The 21,407-nt window shown below is 32.7% G+C and overlaps 1 protein-coding gene across 2 annotated transcripts; it reads left to right on the top strand.

The window, feature by feature from the left end:
* The first annotated feature begins 8,947 nt into the window (after window positions 1–8,947).
* Window positions 8,948–17,124, top strand: LOC143080647 (prostaglandin E2 receptor EP2 subtype-like). 2 transcript variants are annotated; one of them, XM_076256594.1, is made up of 2 exons: window positions 8,948–9,873; window positions 13,505–17,124. In XM_076256594.1, the coding sequence occupies exons 1-2, from the start codon at window positions 9,049–9,051 to the stop codon at window positions 13,952–13,954; spliced, it is 1,275 nt and encodes a 424-aa protein (XP_076112709.1). In that variant the 5' UTR covers window positions 8,948–9,048; the 3' UTR covers window positions 13,955–17,124. The 2 variants fall into 2 exon arrangements, with proteins under 2 accessions (XP_076112709.1, XP_076112708.1); XM_076256593.1 differs by lacking the exon at window positions 8,948–9,873 and adding an exon at window positions 11,853–12,764.
* Window positions 17,125–21,407: the final 4,283 nt, after the last annotated feature.

The raw sequence follows: 21,407 nt of genomic DNA on the forward strand, positions 1-21,407 counted from the left end.
ATCAGAAACAAGCTTCTATTCAAGTTTGGAAGAAATCATGGATATTTTTAAGGAAGTTAAAAAATTTTAAAAACTTTAACCACATAGTGAATATTTGTGAACGCCGTTGCCGACTCAGACACTGACGCCGAAAAAAGTCGCAGACTCGACAAAAATGCAACATATTTTGGTTAAGACTAAGTATGTTGGGTTTTTTAATATTGCGGTTTGTTTATAAATAGGATTGTTAAGTCCATTAGAAAACCCGTGATTTAATAAGTGATCATGTTGAAGATAAGTCATTTATTTTCTGGAACAGTCATTTAATAGTTAAAATCTTATTAGCTAGTATCCAGTTTAAAATGTTGCACGCCAGACATTCGTTTTGTTTACAAATGACTGATCAGTGATGCTCGAATAAAAAAGGTTAAAAAGGCCAAATAAAGTACGAAGCTAAAGAGCATTGAGGACCCAAAAGTCCCAAAAGTTTAACGAAATACAGCTTATAAATGCACCTTTAAAATATCTATTGCTAAACTCCATAACAAAAATTTTTTGCACTTTTAAATTTTCATCCCATTAATTTTGGATATTATATCCCAAAAGCAGGCGGATTACTCTTATCTATTTTGTAACAATATTTCCAAAGAGATTGTTGAATTCATGAATACCCTGAATTCCAAACGGTAACTGGTTTGGTACTCGAATAGTTTATTAAGGGAAAAACCTTTTAACGGTCTTCAAAGGGTGGTGTATGTTTTTTTCCTAAAAAAAATTTGAATCCAAAATTGATGGAAAAAAATATTCTGTTCAAGCAGAAGACAAAAAAAAAAACCCAATTCGGACTATATATTTTCCCCGATATCTGATGGTGTTAAATTTTGAACAAAATAATTTGATTAATAGGGTCGAAAAACTAAATTAAAATGCTTTCTGACTCAATAAAAAAAAACATACCCCCCTTTTTTAAAGTTAAATCGTTGCTCCCTAATTAGAGTCACAGGGGCTTGTTTAGTGGGTCAGACGAGGTTTTACTGTCAACGGCGTTCGCTATCCTAAATAAAAAAAAAAAAACAGTAATGCATGGTTTTTATATAGGATAGCGATCGCCATTGACAGTAAAACCTCGCCTGACCCACTAAACATGCAAGCCCTGTGTAAGAATCATTAAACACAGAGGCGGATTTAGGGGGGGGGGGCAGGGGCCCACCCCCCCCCCCCCCCCCCCTTTTTGGGAAAAAATGTGGTTGCTTATATAGGAAATCACTGAAGCGTGACTGGAGCGGGCCCCCTCTTAGGTCAGTCAGTGGGCCCCCACTTATGAAAATTTCTGGATCCGCCACTGAAACAAGCTACTCACGAGTCATCCTGTTCTCTTCTTTTTGAGTTAGGAACTAAATAAGATTTTTCACACAATTTCCTTTTTTTTCGACAAGATTCTTGTTCTGATTCTAAGCTTAGATCACTGTCACTGTCTGAATATTCAACTAATCTTGACATTCTGAAATGATGCCGTTAAAACGCCGGGAAAGAGATGAACGGAGATATTTCATGAAGGGGAAAGAAACAACTTTATATTATCTCTACGATATGTGGACCAGTCCACATGCGAGGTCTGAATAAGTTTACAAGATAGATAATCATGGACCAAACATAAACAAAAAGAGAAAAATAGAGACAAAACAATAGAAAATAACGGGGTACGTGCTAAACTATACAGAATAGAGACTAGTATTATGCAATATATTTAAAATAAATAAAATGCAAAATGGAAACACCCCAAACCAGATCTAATTTGTGTAAAGAATTCACAAAAAAAAAAAAAAAAAAAGGATTTGTTTCAAAAAATCTAAAATATTCAACTTATTTGGTTGTATTCATGGCTTTTCCTAAAATATAAAGTTGACTTTGAGAATTCGATTGAATATAACATTTGCTGATATAAAAATAACGAGATGTGATATGATTGGCAAAGCTCAAATGAAGAGGATGTAATCAATTACAGACAACCAGTGTCCAAACGGTCTTCAAAATAAGGTAAAAAAAACGGAGTGTCTATTCGTCCGGCTAGCCGGACGAATAGTTAAAAATCTCTATTCGTCCGGCCATACGTCTGCGGATGCGCAAATATTCAATATCAATAAAAGTGTCATATGACGTGGAAAATGTCCCGGATGAGGATAACCCACGCGGTGTCGGATAACACACACGCGTATGCAATGGACGTGTTGAGAATTGGAGATCGTGATTCATATTTAAAGATGTCATAGAGAAAACCAGAGAGAATGTGATTGCCTTAAACAAATGTCTTTAGGAGTGATCCCAGAACAATAGAGTATACATGTTTACTGTGAGGAATAAGCCTGACATTAAAGTGAAATTGATGATTTACCCTCATTTACCTTATGGAGGCAAAATGCATTCGGAAAAAATACTATATCAAACTTGCTTGAATGCATTATTTTTTAGTTATACTACAACGCAGATCTATGAACATACTGATATGCCTTGACTGGGAATAAGACACCAGGGTTTGGGTATCCCCCCTTTTTTTGTTGTATCTAATATACATTTTTTTTCTATTTTTTTTTATCGAAAACACAATCCTCCTTTTGAATACAGGTAACACGTGCCTGCCCTTCTCAAATTTCATATGAATTAAAAATTGCCGAACAATTTAAATGAAGAATGGTGCATAATCATATATGAGGACCTTACTTTAACCAAACTTCACAGAAACTATAAATTCAGGATCTTTTGAAATCATAGATGAAGCCAATAATGATTGGCCCGACTATTTCCCTTACAGGAAATTCATAGGCAGAACAACAAAAGAGAGAATCATTTTTGCCCCCCCCCCCTAAACCCAAGTTCCTTTAGAATATTAGAATAAAAAAAATCTGAATCAAATGTATGTTGTTTTTTTTGTATAAGAATGAGTTTTTTTTTCTTTCATAAAACGAGGTTAGACAATATATTTTAAAACAACCCGTGCTTCATTCAAAACCTTCAAAACACGATGTTATATCTTCATCATTATACATTTGGCCGGACAAATAGCGAAAAACCGTAAAATTGCTATTTGTCCAGCTTGCCGGATTAATAGACATTTTTGACTTTTTGTCCGGCTAGCCGGACGAATAGCCACTGCCTAAAAAAAACACCATCCATATAGTGGGTTATAAAAGACTCCGGATGAAAAATATGAACAATTCAGTTGGCAAATGTAACAGCCTTATGTAAAACACGTCAATTTAAGAACAAAATATATGGGCGTTTTTCAATAAAAGCGTAACTTTCAGACCCAAAAAAATGGAAAATCAACTAGTCTAAAATTTAATTTCAAGGGTTATTTGAATACCTATATTATAGACCTGTTTGTAAACAAAAAGAGCAGTCTTAAAAACTCTTTAAAATGATATTGTTTTCATAATTTGTGTACTGTTTCGTAGGGGACAAAAGTCCCCTAAACTGCTTCTAAACACACTTATTTTTGCAATTTTAAATGTTTCCTATAGACATTCCAGTTTGTTCACTTTTTATACTAGAAAAATATCATTTTTTTCTGAATTGGAGAACCATTTTTGTCGAGCCTTCGACTTTAGTCGAAAAAGCGAGACTAAGCGATCCTACTTTCCGTCGTCGGCGGCGTCCACAAATATTCACTCTGTGGTTAAAGTTTTTGAAATTTTAATAACTTTCTTAAACTATACTGAATTTCTACCAAACTTGGACAGAAGCTTGTTTATGATCATAAGAAAGTATCCAGAAGGAAGTAAATTTTGTAAAAATAAAATTCCATTTTTTCCGTATTTTACTTATAAATGGACTTAGTTTTTCTGCGAGGAAACATTACATTCACTCTGTGGTTAAAGTTTTTAAAATTTTAATAACTTTCATTAACTATCCTTGATTTGTACCAAACTTGGGCAGAAGCTTGTTTATGATCATAAGATAGTATCAAGAAGAAAATTTTGTAAAAATAAATTTCCACTTTTTCGTATTTTACTTATAAATGGACTTAGTTTTTCTGCGAGGAAACATTACATTCACTCTGTGGTTAAAGTTTTAAAAATTTTAATAACTTTCATAAACTATCCTTGATTTGTACCAAACTTGGATAAAAGCTTGCTCATGATCATAAGATAGTATCAAGAAGAAAATTTTGTAAAAATAAATTTCCACTTTTCCGTATTTTACTTATAAATGGACTTAGTTTTTTTGCCAGAAACAAAACATTCAATCTGTGGTTTAAGTTTTTAAAATTTTTATAATGTTCTTAAACTATTCTGGATTTCTACCAAATTTAGACAAAAGCTTGTTTCTGACCATAAGATATTATTCAGAAGTAAATTTTGTAAAAAAAAAATTCACTTTTTCCGTATTTTACTTATAAATGGACTTAGTTTTTCTGCGAGGAAACATTACATTCACTCTGTGGTTAAAGTTTTTAAAATTTTAATAACTTTCATAAACTATCCTTGATTTGTATCAAACTTGGACAGAAGCTTGCTTATGATCATAAGATAGTATCAAGAAGAAAATTTTGTAAAAATAAATTTCCACTTTTCCGTATTTTACTTATAAATGGACTTAGTTTTTTTGCCAGAAACAAAATATTCACTCTGTGGTTTAAGTTTTTAAAATTTTTATAATGTTCTTAAACTATTCTGGATTTCTACCAAACTTAGACAAAAGCTTGTTTCTGACCATAAGATATTATTCAGAAGTAAATTTTGTAAAAAAAAAATTCACTTTTTCCGTATTTTACTTATAAATGGACTTAGTTTTTCTTCCAGTTAACATTACATACAGTCTGCAGTTAAAGTTTATAAAACATTTATTAGATTCATAAACTATCCTGGATTTTTTTACCAAACTTGGAAGCTTCTTTCAATCAAAAGACAGTATCGAGAGGGAAATTTTTATTGATGTTTTTCCTCATTTTTGTTGAGTCTGCGATTAACAGCAAAAGTAGGCGAGACACTGGGTTCCGTGGAACCCTTACGAATTTTTTTATAGATAAAGATTAGACAGTACTTCACATATGAAGGTACAACTCATGTTACGTAGTGGACATTTTGATGCGTTTCGTAGTTGACAAAACCGTTTCGTAGTGGACAAAAAGTTTCGTAGTTGACATCAACCCTATTTTATGTTAATAAAAACATAATACAAATTACATGAATCTAATCCTTATTAATTGTTTTGCACGGATATAATTGAAAAAAGAGTAAAAAAGGACTGCATGGTAGTGGTAGTGTGAAACGTTTTTCTCCCATACTTGTTTCGTAGGTGACCGTTTCGTAGGGGACATATTCACATTTTTTATTTTTTCCCAACAATCCCTATATAGCAATAGTAACAAGACTGATTGTATTCATCAAAGCACGTATTAAACTGTACACTGATATGTTTTCATAATTTTAAAACCAGATACTGAAGGAAATATACGGTATCACTCTGGTACATTTGATGTGCTCAATTTTTCTTACCAACAATTTAATTGTCGTTATAAAAGCATCACTTCTTTTGTAAGACCCTAATGTTTATATCTCTTGCAAACAAAAATTATATTGATTTTATAAAACTGTTAGCAAATTTTAATTACTTCGTTTCGTAGTGGACATTTTGTCAGGGACACACCTTCTGAAATTAAAAATCCTAAGCTGTTTATTAAAATATGTTGGCTCTAAACATACTTTTGAATTATTAAAGAACTTATATTAAGTAAAAATAACATTCATTCCTACATTTTTTTACGATATTTCAGAGTATGAATGTTGAACAGGCGGTCTAGGGACATGCCATTTTGGTTGTTTCGGACAATTAAGGAATCAATATCTTATCAATCCCTCTAAAAAATAAACTATTTCTTTGTTTAAAAATGTTAAATTTAATTCAATGTACTGACTGCATAAAACATTACTTGCAAAGATCAAACACAATTTTTTGAAAGTGGCTGGGACAAGAAAGTACGTTTTTATTGAAAAACGCCCATATATGTTACAGTGAATTTGTATAATCATCAGGATTATGTAGAATCACTATATATTCATTAGTAATTGTATATAATCCCTGAAAATGACCAGTGATTTTACATACTAGTAATCACTGAACATTATACAAATGCACTGTGGCATATACATTTAACTGATATGAACCAACGACAATCACTCAATTACAGTTAATGACTTGGCCCGGACAGGCATATTATATAAATTGTGGCGGGATTAAAACGGTTTGAAGGCGCATACCTTTCTTTGACATGGGACAGTGAGGTACATGTAACAGTACAATATTAGAACACACCATTAAAATCATTTGAAAAAGGTTTAGCTCAACGGATCGATACAAAGCAGGAAAAAACACAAAACATAACACAGACGGACGTGGCAGGGTATTTATACATCCCTCACTACAGAAAAAAAACAAAAGGTACAGATCAAAGAGTTCCGCAGTTTCTAACAGCTAGTTCAACAACTACTAAGTCATTTGATCTATTTGATGGTATGGGCCGGGAAATCTGGATTCGGAATATATTTTGTTGTCATCTGCTTGAACAGAACTTTTTTCTCATTGTCAATCATACCATATCTTCTTATTTTAAAAATAACAAATCATGTTTCTAAGACTAAAATATCAATCAGTACACATCCAACATCCGATGGATTTAGTATTAAGACGTCATACATTAACAGTCATATGATGTTTGATGTTGTTTGTATCACAATAAGAAGATGTGATATGATCGCCAACGAGACAGCTATCCACCAGAGACCAAACTGACATAGAAAGTTAGCAAATGTACGTCACTATACGGCCTTCTATAGGTTTAATGGCCTATTTGTATCGCTGATTAACAGTACGATCATAGCTATCGCTGTTTATTGGATGGGCTGTCATGCATGGTATATATGTAATAGCATTCGTTGCTTCTTTTTTTACATACAAGATGCGTTGGATATTTTCGAACTACAATTATCTAGTAAGAAATACCCTTTTCATTACGATATTTTTGTCATACATTAGTCGAGTGTTTCAGAAAAAAACTCATTTTAAAGTTGCGTCAACATCTCAAGGAAGGAAACTTCTCATTGTTCTTAAAAGATTAAATCAATTGAATCTTTTCTGCACTCATTTCACCATGCACTTATTACATCTATTGTTCAACTTCATTGTTTTGAAATAAAGAAAAGAAATAAAATATATTAGACAATATACACTTTATGAGACAAAAGATATAAAAATAATACCAAATCGTTTATTTAACTAGAAATAACACTAATTTCCAAATAAACCTTTATATGGTATGTTCGAAACAAATAGATTGAAAAATATATTGAACTTGTATGTGCTTCAAAACTAAAGTCAGTCATGATTTATTTAAGGAATAAGGAATGACTGTAATATTTTTTCTGCCTATGAAGAAATAACATCAAAAATGTGGTGTACACTAAATAAGCGTAGCGGTTTATTTCATAGTGTGCATGAATTTTTTATGTTATTTCGAATAGACAGAAAAAAATATTAGTCATTTCTTACAATTATATCTAAATTCCATTTTAAACCGGAGTAAACCATGAAAAAACGTCGATGATGTCAAGGTCACATGACAAAATTATGTCTATGAGCTGATAAACAAAACGCCAGCCAATCAGAAGACGCGTTACATCCAAAATTAATTTATTAATATATAGACACGATCTCTCGACATGTGTTTTTTTTTTCTTTCTTTAGAATTTCAAATGTTTTTACTTTTTAAAATGCGGACAACAGACTATGTACATAGAAACCACCAATACATCTATTGAAACTGAAATGAATACATCATTGAGACAGCAATCAAACATCACCATATGAAAAAAATCCCCTTAATCACTGAAACATGTTCAGTAGTTAGCTTGCTTGTATGCAATTTAGCCGTTCTACTGAATCGGCGACTATGCTATGAAGGGAACAGACGTCGCACAGCGATGCCATAAGAAGTTCAGCTTGACATCATCGAGCCTCCTCTTGGGGTTTTTGATTATGTGATAACTTGGCCGTTTTTAAAGTGATTATTTGATTACCAGACCAAATATATCATGATTATTTAATTTTTTATCACTTAATAATATTTGACTGATTTTTTATTATTAATTTGGATTATCTTGCTAAATAATTAATAATTGGTAAAATATTGATATTATGTGATTCCATTGGTAAAATATTGATATTATGTGATTACTTGTGCACCCACATAAGGGGCCAAATGATCCAGTTAAAATTTTCATAGCTGAAGTGCGATGATCATGCTGAAGTGCGATGTTCACGCTGACTTGCGATAGTCACGCCGACGTGCGATGGTCCTTACACGTTGGTGTGCGATTGTCTTTTTGACGCATGGTTGTTAGTTTAAAATCTACAGACGTGCAATTATCTTGAAAAGTAGATTTTCAATTGTTAGTATATAAAATTACAATTATTATTCTGGTATATGACTGTTACCAAAACTACAGCTGCATACTAAATGAGAGATATTTCTCTTTGATTTTCTACATGTGGAAATAATTCTGCATTAACAACATGAACAACTGCAACAATAACTTGATTTAAACTAACCAAAGGCAGTACAAAAATGAATTAAAGTCTGCTTAATAAAATACAGGGCAATTTTAGTCTTTGTAAGTACATATAATATCGAAATCTAAGGAAGCGATGCAATATTTTCTAATTGTCATAAATTGGTATGTTATAGCCCATGTTGCTTTTGTTATGGGGAGTCCGACACTTAAACTACTAATTTTTTTTTATGATGATGAAATAAAAATTTACAATCTTCTTGTTGTTTCTTAGTTCGTTCTTCCGTAAAACTAAAAATAGGTAAACACCACAACAGAATGTTTAACAAGTTATTTTCTGAAAACTGTACAATTAATTTCCTGTTTCATGTATCCCATGCAATCATTTACAAACTTTTTGTCTATAAACATTGATAAATAGATATCTGGAAAATCCTTCTAAACAATATAAGACATAATGACAACGTTTGAAATGGAAACCACCAATACATCTTTTTAAACTGAAATGAATACATCAAATGCCTTCATTACACTGGGTCGTTCAACTTTACAGACACTTTTAAACGCGACTGATAATGCTACAGTGCTGCCTTCAACAAAAGGCGTCAGATTGAGTCCGCGTGTTCCCGTTGTGTCTGTAGTATCCTTTGTGCTTGGAGTAATTGGGAATATTCTTGCAATTTGCGTAATATTTCGATCCCGAAAACGCCACAGGTTGAGTGTGTTTCATAGACTTGTAGTGACATTAGCCTTTACTGACTTATTTGGAATTATAACAACATCCCCTGTAGTTTTTGCCGTTTTTTCTGGAAAAGTTAGTTTGAAAACGAGTGAATCATTATGCAACTACATGGCCTTCATGATGATATTTGCCGGACTAGCAACAGTTCTTATAGTTGGTGCCATGGCTTTGGACAGATACTTTGCGGTACTTCTTCCATTCAAATATAAATCAGTTAAAAAAGTCTTTATTGTTAATTTGGTTATATCTGGAATATGGCTTTTTTCTCTACTTTTGTCTGCACTGCCTTTAATTGGTGTAGGTGAAAACGTTGTACACTATCCATGGTCGTGGTGCTTTTATAATTTCTTTGGTGACAGAGTAGAAGACAAAATATATGGATATCTTTATTCCATACTAGGACTTGGTATAATTTGTTTGACGGCTATAATGAATTTGCTGGTGATTGTAGGTATTATTTCTGGAAGAAGTGTATCAAGACGTGGAAGTATATCGAACAAAAAATCACGATCCAGAAAAGACATTTCTATGTCCGTGTTTTTAGTTGCAATAGTTTTAGTGTTTGCCGTCTGCTGGGCGCCATTTATGGTAGGTTTAAAATCAAAAATTATATTTCAAGCTTTATATTAAGGAAAATTGAAGTCAACAGTAACTGTTGAAAATCTAGTTGAGTTGTTACTGAAAAAAATAACTCTGATGAAAAATAATCTTTCCTGTAACTGTTGCGTTGAAAGCCCATTCCAATTATAAAATTCACCGAAAAATTCATAGAGCACAATCTCGCACCTACCGGCCTAATTTCCACTTTGCCTAAGGTTCGGTCTTGAATCAAACAAAATTTTTACATTATTTTCCTGGTGTTTAATGTTATTGTGTTTCGGGGAAAATACATATATTTCATTTCTTAGAATAATGTAAAGCTTTGACGAAGTGTACCATCTTGAAATAATAGTATGACATAAAAATAAGATGTGATGTGGTTGTCTATTAGACAAACCTCCGACAGAAACAAAATGACGTATAAGTTAACAACTAAAGGTTACTATACAGCCTTCAACATAGAGCAAAACCAATACCACAGAGTCAGCTTTCAAATCATGCTACGAAATGACAAATATAAAATAATTCAAACGGAAAAACAAACGACCTGATTAATGTATAATTTTATAACGACATTCTTATGCACCTGTAAGTATAACAAGCAAGTGTGTTTCGCTTTAAAATGTATTCATCATTATTTCTCTATTCAACAAAATGAACCATACAAGGATTTACTTCCGTATGTACTTACTTAACTATATATATTTTTATATTCTTATTGCAAAGGTATGGACACTTATATTATCTGATGGGCGACTTTTCTATAATGACTTTCGGTAATTGATTGTACGGGGCCGGCCGTTTCAAATGCCACTGATAAAACTAACATTCCGATGTTTTTTTGATGGACGAAAATGAAAACAATCGCAAAACATTAAACACAAACAACAACTCTTAAGAGAAACATTACAAAAATGACAAAACTGATGTGGTTCTGCAAATAATTTGCATATTCGATTTTGTAATGTCTGTTTCAAAAACCATACAAACTTAAAAGGTTTATACATATACAATAAGATTTGATCGAATTCTGCAGGAACATAATGTCAAAACTTAAGAACATCAGTGACAATTCTGATAATGATACTGAAAAAGTAAAGAATACATTCAACGTCTGTTTTACATTTTTAGTGTCATCCAATTTACTCAGTACATATGGGCTTTGCATTTGGCACGGTATGTGAGTACTTCATGCATAGACTCCTTAAGCCAACAACGTAAATGGCTAATAAAGAAAACGATTTAGTAAAGTCGTCCACAGTCCTTTGTGACATGCGGCAATTGTTAGACAAAAGTACTAGATTTCACTACATTCCTTCATGGTCTACGAATAAACTTCCATTCTGTATTTTGGGGCATTTCTTTTTTGAAATTGCCCATTACAGTTATTAAAAGTTAGCTTCTTAAATAGTTATAAAAGTTGCATAAATAGTAAATTCCATGTGAACTTATATGTGATAAAGTAGATCACATTCATCGAAGTAAAGCATTAATCAGTCTTAGTGAGTATACTGTAGTTAGTTATGACCAACATGCTCATTGTGCATTTAGGAAAAAAAGCAACAATTATTTTATTATAATTACCGATGTAGCTTGTTTCCTTGGTAATGTATATTATTTCAAAATAAGCAAATCGTTTTGCAAGCAGGTAAATGAATTTCATGTTTACTAAAATGTGTTTTGGATTTTGTTATTAAAGTTAAATTTGTCTTGTAATAAGAAATATATTCTGCGATTATACGTCATGTTAACAAGTTAATACTAAGGAAATAAATCAGGTCAGTGCGGGAATTTCTCGCTACATTGAAGACCTGTTGGTGACCCTCTGCTGTTGTTTTTTATTTGGGCGGGTTGTTGTCTCTTTGACACATTCCCCATTTCCATTCTCAATTTTATCAGTTACAATACAAGATATCTTGAACAAGTGAGGTGCAGTTTCCTTTCGATAAGATACTTCCGCAAGGATTAATATTACAAAGGTTTGACGAAAACAATTCTTTAACAATATAAGTAAAAAAAACAGTGAACGCAATTACATTTGTTAAAAGAACATGGGTGAAACAGTAACCCCGTTTACCTTGGATCCTTCCAATGTTACGCATTTTTTTAACACAACCGAAAATGGTACAACATCAACTCTCGGTAAAGGCGTCGGATGGATCCCGCGGATTCCACCCATGTCCGTAGTATCGTTTACACTTGGCGTAATTGGCAACATCCTTGTAATTTGTGTATTATTTCGAACTAAAAAACGACACAGATGGGGAGTGTTTTACAGATTTGTCATAGCCTTAGCTTTTACGGATCTATTTGGTATTATCACAACAACTCCTGTGGTTTTTGCCGTCTTTTCTGGAAAACTTAGATTATGGGAGAGTGTACCGTTATGCCATTACATGGCGTTCATGATGATATTTGCCGGACTAGCAACAGTTCTTTTGGTTGGTGCCATGGCTTTGGACAGATATTTTGCCATTATTCATCCATTCAAATATAATACTATTGATAGATATACTATAGTTAATTGTTCTATATTTGGAATATGGAGTTTTTCCGTTCTTATAGCTGTATTGCCTGTGTTTGGCCTTGGAGAAAACGTCGTACACTTTCCAACTTCATGGTGCTTTTTTAATTTCTTTGGTCACGAAGTTGAAGACCAAATATATGGATATTTTTATTCAGTACTAGGACTTTTTACCATTTTTGTGACGGCTATACTGAATTGCCGTGTAATTATAGGAATTATCTCCGGGAGAAGAAGTACTGCTAGACGCGGAAGTATAACGAACAAAAAATCAAGATCTAGAAAAGACATTTTTATAACTGTTTTCTTAGTAGCGATATTTCTTGTATTTGCCATTTGCTGGGCACCGTTTATGGTAAGGGTTTAATCACATTCATCTATAAGTTTTATTTTCAATTCAGATACAAAATATGTCGTTATATATATTGTGACACATTTCTGAAAAATGACCACAACATGTAAGGATGAAATCTGATTTTCAGAGAATCATATACATTCATGCAACTATCTTTACATACATTTCACCTTCATCTGGATCATCTCAAGGTTGAAAGGAATGAAAGGCGACATTTAATAAAAAAAATAAAAATTAAAAGATACATAATAGAATAAGTGAAACCGTTTCAAAATGAGGTATTGAATCCAAAGATTGGTTGATGTAACTAAAACATATGGTTTGTGCATAGTTAATTCAATTAAACAATATTAAAACGAAATTTCAACTTAAACTTGAAATTTACCCTCGATTTCCCCCTTCGAAATGGTGTTATTGTCACTAAAATGTCACTAATGTTTGCATTTTTTTTTAAATAATAAATTGATTTCAGTGTGGAGATTTCAGAGGCGTAATAAAAATAAAAGGTTGAATATATTTTGTCTTACTTTTTAAGCGAAAAAAACATAATCATTATCAAGTAAAATATTTGTGAAATATTATATGAAATCTACAACTTTTGACTAGATTCATTATATATATAATTTCGTCGAATGCATTACATTTAAAATTTATGTATTCCTCGGATTGTGGAGGCGAAATTTACTCTTACATTTTGCATAGCACTGAACAAGATATATATTACAATATTTAAATTTCAGATAAGACTAATCATCAACCAAAGCCGTACTGTTAAACGTAACAATAAAGCAGATTTGAATGCCTTAATCCTTGCAAGCTGGAACCAAGTCCTTGATCCCTGGGTTTATCTTTTATTCAGACATGAGATGCTCAAGCGATTTGTCCATTTGGTCGAAAAATCCCGAGGAGGATCGGCCTTGAGACGTCTAGTAAGCTTAACGGGAAGCTTTAGGAGCACATCATCTGGTTCCGAAATGACACAGAACACAGAATCACGACAAGTGCAAATTGATTCGTGTGTGGGTGAAGAAATGAGTTCAAAAAATGGAAGAAAAACCGAGACTACTGATGTCAGCGATGAAAGAAAACCCATGACTACTGATGTCAGCGATGAAAGAAAACCCATGACTACTGATGTCAGCGATGAAAGAATGATACAAGACAAAGTTTCAATATCCGACGAAGTGTAAAACTGTTCTTGTTTGAAGTCACCTTACTTCAGCTAAGTACATTATCGAAATGCAAAATGCATGCTTATGGTAATTGTATTGCTAACAGCCAGCAAAGACATGTTAAACGCGTACACTCTTTTTTTGTTTTTACTTCATTTCTTTAAAGTTATATAATATTATGTAATTTTTTATTGAGAATTGAAGAAATTATTTGGGTATACAGAAAAATCACAATTTTATCTAGTAAAGAGTTTTTAATTACAAAAACAGTTAGATTTCTATATTTATAGTCTGGTTATACAGGGGCGGATCAAGCCATTTTTAAAGGAAGGGGTTCCAAATATATGTGCCCATTAAAATGTATTGATGGTCCCAACAAAGGGTGTTATAAACCTGGAACACACTCTTAGATCCGCATCTCTTGCGTAACATTCTTTTTTTTAATTATTGTTGCCCAGAAATTACGACTTACATGCACGTTCAGACTGTTTACCAACTGAAACAATGGTACTTTTTAAAATCACATTTTACATGTTAAGGAGGCAGTACATACATTAAAATTGTCAAGTAGGTAGTATTGAATTTAAGTGCATTAAGAGAACAATGTATGGAAATAAAGTTTAAATCTATATTAGGAAAGAAATGACATTGTTCGATATCTGATTTTATTTTATTATTGTTTGCAAACATATTTTTGTTATTTCGTCTTCATTTTCATTTTGTTTGTTAGTAATGAGCCTTTTTTGTTTAACAAGTAGTTAGATTGTTTATGTTCGACATAAGAATATGACATCATTTTTGTTTAAAGTTTTTTTTATTATACAATTCTAAGTTTATGTGCTTTTTGCAGATGTTCATTGTATATCACTAACATATCGAAAAATGTTTTCTTCACATTCCTGATCACATTTTCGTCATTGAAATGAATAGATATGAACTCTACGTCTATATTATAAAATGAATAGATATGAACTCTACGTTTATATTGTAAAATGAATAGATATGAACTCTACGTTTCTATTGTAAAATGAATAGATATGAACTCTACGTTTATATTGTAAAAAGTGTTGTTATGTCCATGATTAAAAAGGCACTTTCGGAAAATCTTGATCAATGTTTCGTATTTAAAATGTGGTACAAAATAATCTAAAACACTTTCATGTTGCATGTGTTTGTTTATTTGTAGGTATAATTTGTTCTTGTCTCTTCGCATATGGATTGCTTTTAACTCAAACACGTGTTTGTGGAGACAAAAATAATTTGTTTATTTAAGGATTGAATGCTTCTTTTTGTTAATTTATTGGGGTGTAAACGCGTTGACCGAAGTACATTTTGTATGAAGCGCGGAGGCGCTTCATTCTAAAAATGTACGCACGGTCAACGCTTTTACAACGCTCTAAAGTTACAAAAAGAAGCATTCAATACTTATAATTACATATTTTAGCTATGATCATGAAAACACGAATCTTATATATTTTATTATTTAATTCACCTGTGCACTTTATTGTTGGAGCACGTGTTATCATGAATGAAAAGTTGTATTGAGAAATGCAACTGCTTACGGAATAACACGTGATGTGCAGTTAGCCAATCAGAATGAAATATTATAATGAAACATACATCTAATGTAATTATTCCTTATTTAATATAGGGAATGTTTTTACTGTTTCAAGATTTGTGGGGGGCTTTTTCCATGTTAATTTATCTTATATACATTCGATACGCATTGACACTTTTGAAAAAGGGAGGCAACAGATACCCATATGATATTCGACCTTACAAATTGAAAACAAATTAAGAAAGTCAGGACTAAAAAACAAAAAAGAATGAAGAGACGAACAACAATATACAGAAAGCTCAACATTCAGGAACTAAAGACTTGGGTTGCTATTAGGTGCTCCAGGCTCCAGACGAAAAAAGCATATTGAGGTTAATGGAACTATGATAAAGATTATTATATACCTTTGATACCCAGCCGACGCACCTTTTACAGTTTTTTTTTCGTTTTTCGTATTCACTACCTAATCGATTAACAAATTGTAAAGAAACTAAGGTTTCAATTCCCTCAATGAAAGTTGGTCTCAGATGAATGTTGGCTATCTAATATGTCTTTCGTAGTTATATATAACTCTTCAACTGTTCATCCTTGACTTCAAATATTCGGCTTTGAGAGTTCCTGATGAAGGTTAATCCAGAAAAGCGCCTAGGATGCATGACGTTTTTTTTTTATTTGAACATGGACAAACTACTGCTGCCTAGTTTATTATATACCCAAAGTGAACGCTTTTACACGACATGATGCCATTCATTAACAAAAAAGTAAAATCACAAAAATACTGACCTCGGAGGAAAATTAAAAACAGAAAGTCCCTAGCCAAACAGCAAAATATAGAACTAATAGTTATCAAAGGTATTAGGATTATAATTTAATACGCCAGAAGCGCGTTTCGTCTACATAAGACTCGTCAGTGACGCTCAGATCAAAATAGTTATAAAGCCAAACAAGTTCAAAGTTGAAGAGCATTGAAGACCCAAAATTCCAAAAAGTTGTGTCAAATACGGCTAAGGTAATCTATTCTAATACTAAAACACATCAAACGAATGAATAAAAACTGCCATATTCCTGACTTGGTACAAGCATTTTCTTATGTAGAAAATTGTGGATTAAATCTGGTTTAAAAGCTGGGCCATATGAGGGGCCAAATAAAACCTTTGGAACCGCGACTTGAATAAATTACATGACGTCATAAAAAATGATGAAGTCTGCAACCGGGCTGATATCGATAGCATCAAAGAAGGCCGATATAACATGAGATTGCAATTGATTTCATTAAACCTATAATTATCTATTTATTTCTAGGTGTATAATATAATACTGCCGTTTCATTGTTTAGAATAAGAAATGAAATAAAATTAGCAAAAACTATCATTACGCGTATACATAGCTTTGTGAGAGTTGTTCGGTTTTGAGAATGACGTCAAGATCATGAGGGTGGTAATGAGTGTACTTTCATTACGAATAATGGTAAAAAAATGTCTTGCCAAATGACGTTTACGGTTAACACATTACCGAATTATGAAAATATTAACTGATGTAAATATGTGATTACCCTTTCTCTTTTTTAATGCTTATATTATATATATATTTTTGTATGCTTATTTTCTGTGCATTAAAGTAAAAAAAAGTACTCTAATATTTTGTCAATGTTTTGCCGTGCCTTAGACTAATCAAATCATCGTTCTTTCTCTATATATAACAAGTGGGAAGGGAATTTAGTTGGAGGATAGCCTTTTTATTGAAATGTATACTGCAGTCGTTCTAAAACACAGTCTTGATGCTTTGTAATATACAGTCACTGTCCTAATATGCTTTAAGCCACTACTACCACATTAAAACAAATCGTTCATAAAGATTTACACTTACTTCTTTAAATTCATACTACAATCATAGAACAAAAAATATTGTTCTTGTATTTATTTGTTAGTAAAATTGTATAAATAAAGGCAACAGTTGTATACCGCGGTTCGAAAGTCATAAATCGATAGAGAGAAAACAAACCAGGTTACAAACTTAAACTGAAGGAAGCATATAAACTATCAGAGAAAAACAACGAACCAACAGAAACTCTGAAGTTCAACAAAAACCAAATGACAATGCAACACACACAGAAGAGAACTATAAGATAACAACTGCTATCTTCCTGACTTGGTACAGAACATTTTAAGAAAAAGTTGTGAGTTTAACCTGGTGTTGTGGTTAGCCAAACCTCGCGCTTTTATAGCAATGTTAAATATAACACTAAAATTACAACATTACATGACAGGATTACAGTACAAATAAATGCAACAAAATTCAGGACGGAGAAATACATAAATAAACAATATAATAGTACATTTCGAAATGCTAAGACGCGCGTTTCGTTTACATAAGACTCATCAGTGACGCTCAGATCAATATACTAGTAGTTAGTCAAGCAAGTACGAAGTTGAAGAGTATTGGTGATCCAAAATTCCAAAAAGTTGTGCTTAAATAAACATGCGCTCATTCCTCGTTGTTTAATTTCATTAAGAAGTCGGCTTACTGATTTCAACCACACACATTTTGAAGCGTTATAATACATCTCCAGAGTAAGAGGTTCATTTCATGAAGAATCTTCGACAGAAGTTTTGAAAAATATTTATGAAAAACAAAAGTTTACACATATTTTCCAAATAAACTGATGTAACTTCCAATATTTTTTATAGACAATACTCTTTGGTATTTTCTGTCTCTGTCTTTGGTTACCTTAATACCCGTTGGTCTCTATATTTCTTTTGAAGGTTTGATTTTTTTATGGTAATATTTAATTGACGAAAGACTCAAATGGACATTTTTTCATAGAAACTAATGTGTTATTACGTTTGAAAAGCTAGAAACCACGAATAAATGTTTAAATGTGTAACCTTAAGAATATCTTTTTACGTTTCGAAAACACATTTCATTTACAGATGGTACATAAAAACAACTCACCAAAGATGCCTTGCTTTTTTATAGCCAGTCTCGCGTTTCTCCTACAAAAGTTTCTAAGAGACGTTCGAATCAAAATCGTTAGAGTTCAAAATTGTACGACGAGCATTGAAGACTAAAAAATTCCGAAATGGTTTGCCTACAAAGCTACATGATTATCCTTCTTTGATTCAGAAAATCTTGAGAATTTAGTAAACATTGCATAAAACTCTAGCAAGTAAAAAACAACTGTCACATTTCCGACTTAGTGCATGCAACCCAAGTTTAACATACCATATTTACCACAAAATGCAGGTAAGGTCATGAATATGAGAGTTGTTCACCATTTGTTTAGTTGGCAGAGAAAGTCTTACGTTTGATGTTGTAAGGTTTAAAGGATCCCACACCTTTTCAATTTACCCTGGAGTTCGGTATTTATTGTTTTATATATCTGATGATCCTCAGTCTTATCGATACTGTTTTTTGCATTGTAATAGGACATGCTTAACCCTCTTGCTGCCAGTTGTTTTTCAAGGTCGCATTTCATATGCCAGAAAAATTGACTACTAGACGTCTTGTCTAAAATGAGTGGATTGTAGTCAGTATTTGGATGAAACTTGTACGTCCATATATGACGTCACACCATGCGGACCGTTACATTTGGGACCCTGTTGACACTGTTCAATCTTTGATCTTTTATTTGAAAAAGATACAGCAATGAAGAAAAGCTTGCATAAATCATTTTTGTATGTAGGGGTCTATCTTTTTTTCATATTATTCTTTGAAATCGAAAAATAGGGTTAAAACCCAAAAATCTAGTTTAATCTCGTTACATGCTCAGTTGTATTCAATGTGGAAAACGTAAACAATTATAGGTCAAAGTTATGACGTTTAACATGTGGAGCAGGATCTGCTTACCCTTCCGAAGCACCTGAGATCACCCCTAGTTTTTGGTGGGGTTCGTGTTGTTTATTCTTTACTTTTCTATGTTGTGTTATGTGTACTATTGTTTGTCTGTTTGTCATTTTTTCATTTTGAGCCATGGCGTTGTCAGGTTATTGTCGATTTATGAGTTTGACTGTCCCTCTGGTATCTTTCGTCCCTCTTTTTTAATACGAAGTCTTGGACCACACCGAACAATAAGCTCTAAAGGGCCCCAAACAGACTAGTGTAAAACAATTCAAACAGGAAAACAAACGGTCTAATATGTGTCAAAACTGAGAAGTCACGTTGACTTATTTGTAAATCTTACTTTGCTGAACATTATTGCTGTTTACAGTTTATCTCTATCTACCCCGGTATAATAATATTCAAGATAATAACCAAAAAACAGCAAAATTTCCTTAAAATTACCAATTTAGGGGCAGCAACCCAACAACGGATTGTCCCATTCATCTAAAAATTTTAAGGCAAATAGATCTTGATTAACAATGTTACCCAATGTCAGATTTGCTCTAAATGCTTTGGTTTTTGAGTTATAAGCCAAAAACTGCATTTTACCCCTATGTTCTATTTTTAGCCATGGCGGCCATCTTGGTTGGTTTGGCGGGTCACCGGACACATTTTTTAAATTGGATACCCCAATGATGATTGTGGCCAAGTTTGGTTTAATTTGGCCCAGGAATTTCAGAGAAGAAGATTTTTGTAAAAGATTACCAAGATTTTCGAAAAATGGTTAAAAATTGACTATAAAGGGCAATAACTCCTAAAGGGATCAACTGACCATTTCAGTCATGTTGACTTATTTGTAAATCTTACTTTGCTGAACATTATTGCTGTTTACAGTTTATCTCTATCTATAATAATATTCAAGATAATAACCAAAAACAGCAAAATTTCCTTAAAATTACCATTTCAGGGGCAGCAACCCAACAAAGGGTTGTTCGATTCATCTGGAAATTTCAGGGCAGATAGATCTTGACCTGATAAACAACTTTACCCCTTGTCAGATTTGCTTTAAATGCTTTGGTTTTTTGAGTTATGAGCCAAAACTTCATTTTACCCCTATGTTCTATGTTTAGACATGGCGGCCATCTTGATTTGTTGGCCAGGTCACCGGACACATTTTTTAAACTAAATACCCCAAAGATGATTGTGGCCAAGTTTGGATTAATTTGGTCAAGTAGTATCAGAGAAGAAGTTTTTTGTAAAAGATAACTAAGATTTACAAAAAATGGTTAAAAATTGACTATAAAGGGCAATAACTCCTAAATGGGTCAACTGACCATTTCGGTCACATTGACTTATTTGTAAATCTTACTTTGCTGAACATTATTGCTGTTACAGTTTATCTCTATCTATAATAATATTCAAGATAATAACCAAAAACAGCAATATTTCCTTAAAATTACCAATTTAGGGGCAGCAACCCAACAACGGGTTGTCCGATTCATCTGAAAAATTTCAGGGCAGATAGATCTTGACTTGATAAACAAATTTACCCCATGTCAGATTTGCTCTAAATGCTTTGGTTTCAGAGTTATAAGCCAAAATCTACATTTTACCCAAATGTTCTATTTTTAGCCATGGCGGCCATCTTGGTTCGCTGGCCAGGTCTTCGGAAACATTTTTTGAACTAGATACCCCAATGATGATAATGGCAAAGTTTTATTAAATTTGGCCAAGTAGTTTTAGAGGAGAAGATTTTTGTAAAAGTTAACAGACGACGCCGAACGACGACGACGACGATGACGACGACGACGGACGCCAAGTAATGAGAAAAGCTCACTTGGCCCTTCGGGCCAGGTGAGCTAAAAAAGTTAACAAGGCCACATACCGTACGAAAGTGAAGAGCATTGAGGACCCCAAAGTCCTAAAAGTTTAACGAAATACAGCTAATAAATGCACCTTTAATATCTATTGCTGAAACCCATAATAAATATTCTTTGCACTTTTAATTTTCATACCATTAATTTTGGATATTATATCCCAAACGGAGGCGGATTACTCTTATCCATTTTGTAACAATATTTCCGAAGAGACTTT

This window comes from Mytilus galloprovincialis, chromosome 6 (genome assembly GCF_965363235.1).
Source record: "Mytilus galloprovincialis chromosome 6, xbMytGall1.hap1.1, whole genome shotgun sequence".
In the NCBI taxonomy this organism is placed as follows: Eukaryota; Metazoa; Mollusca; class Bivalvia; order Mytilida; family Mytilidae; genus Mytilus; species Mytilus galloprovincialis.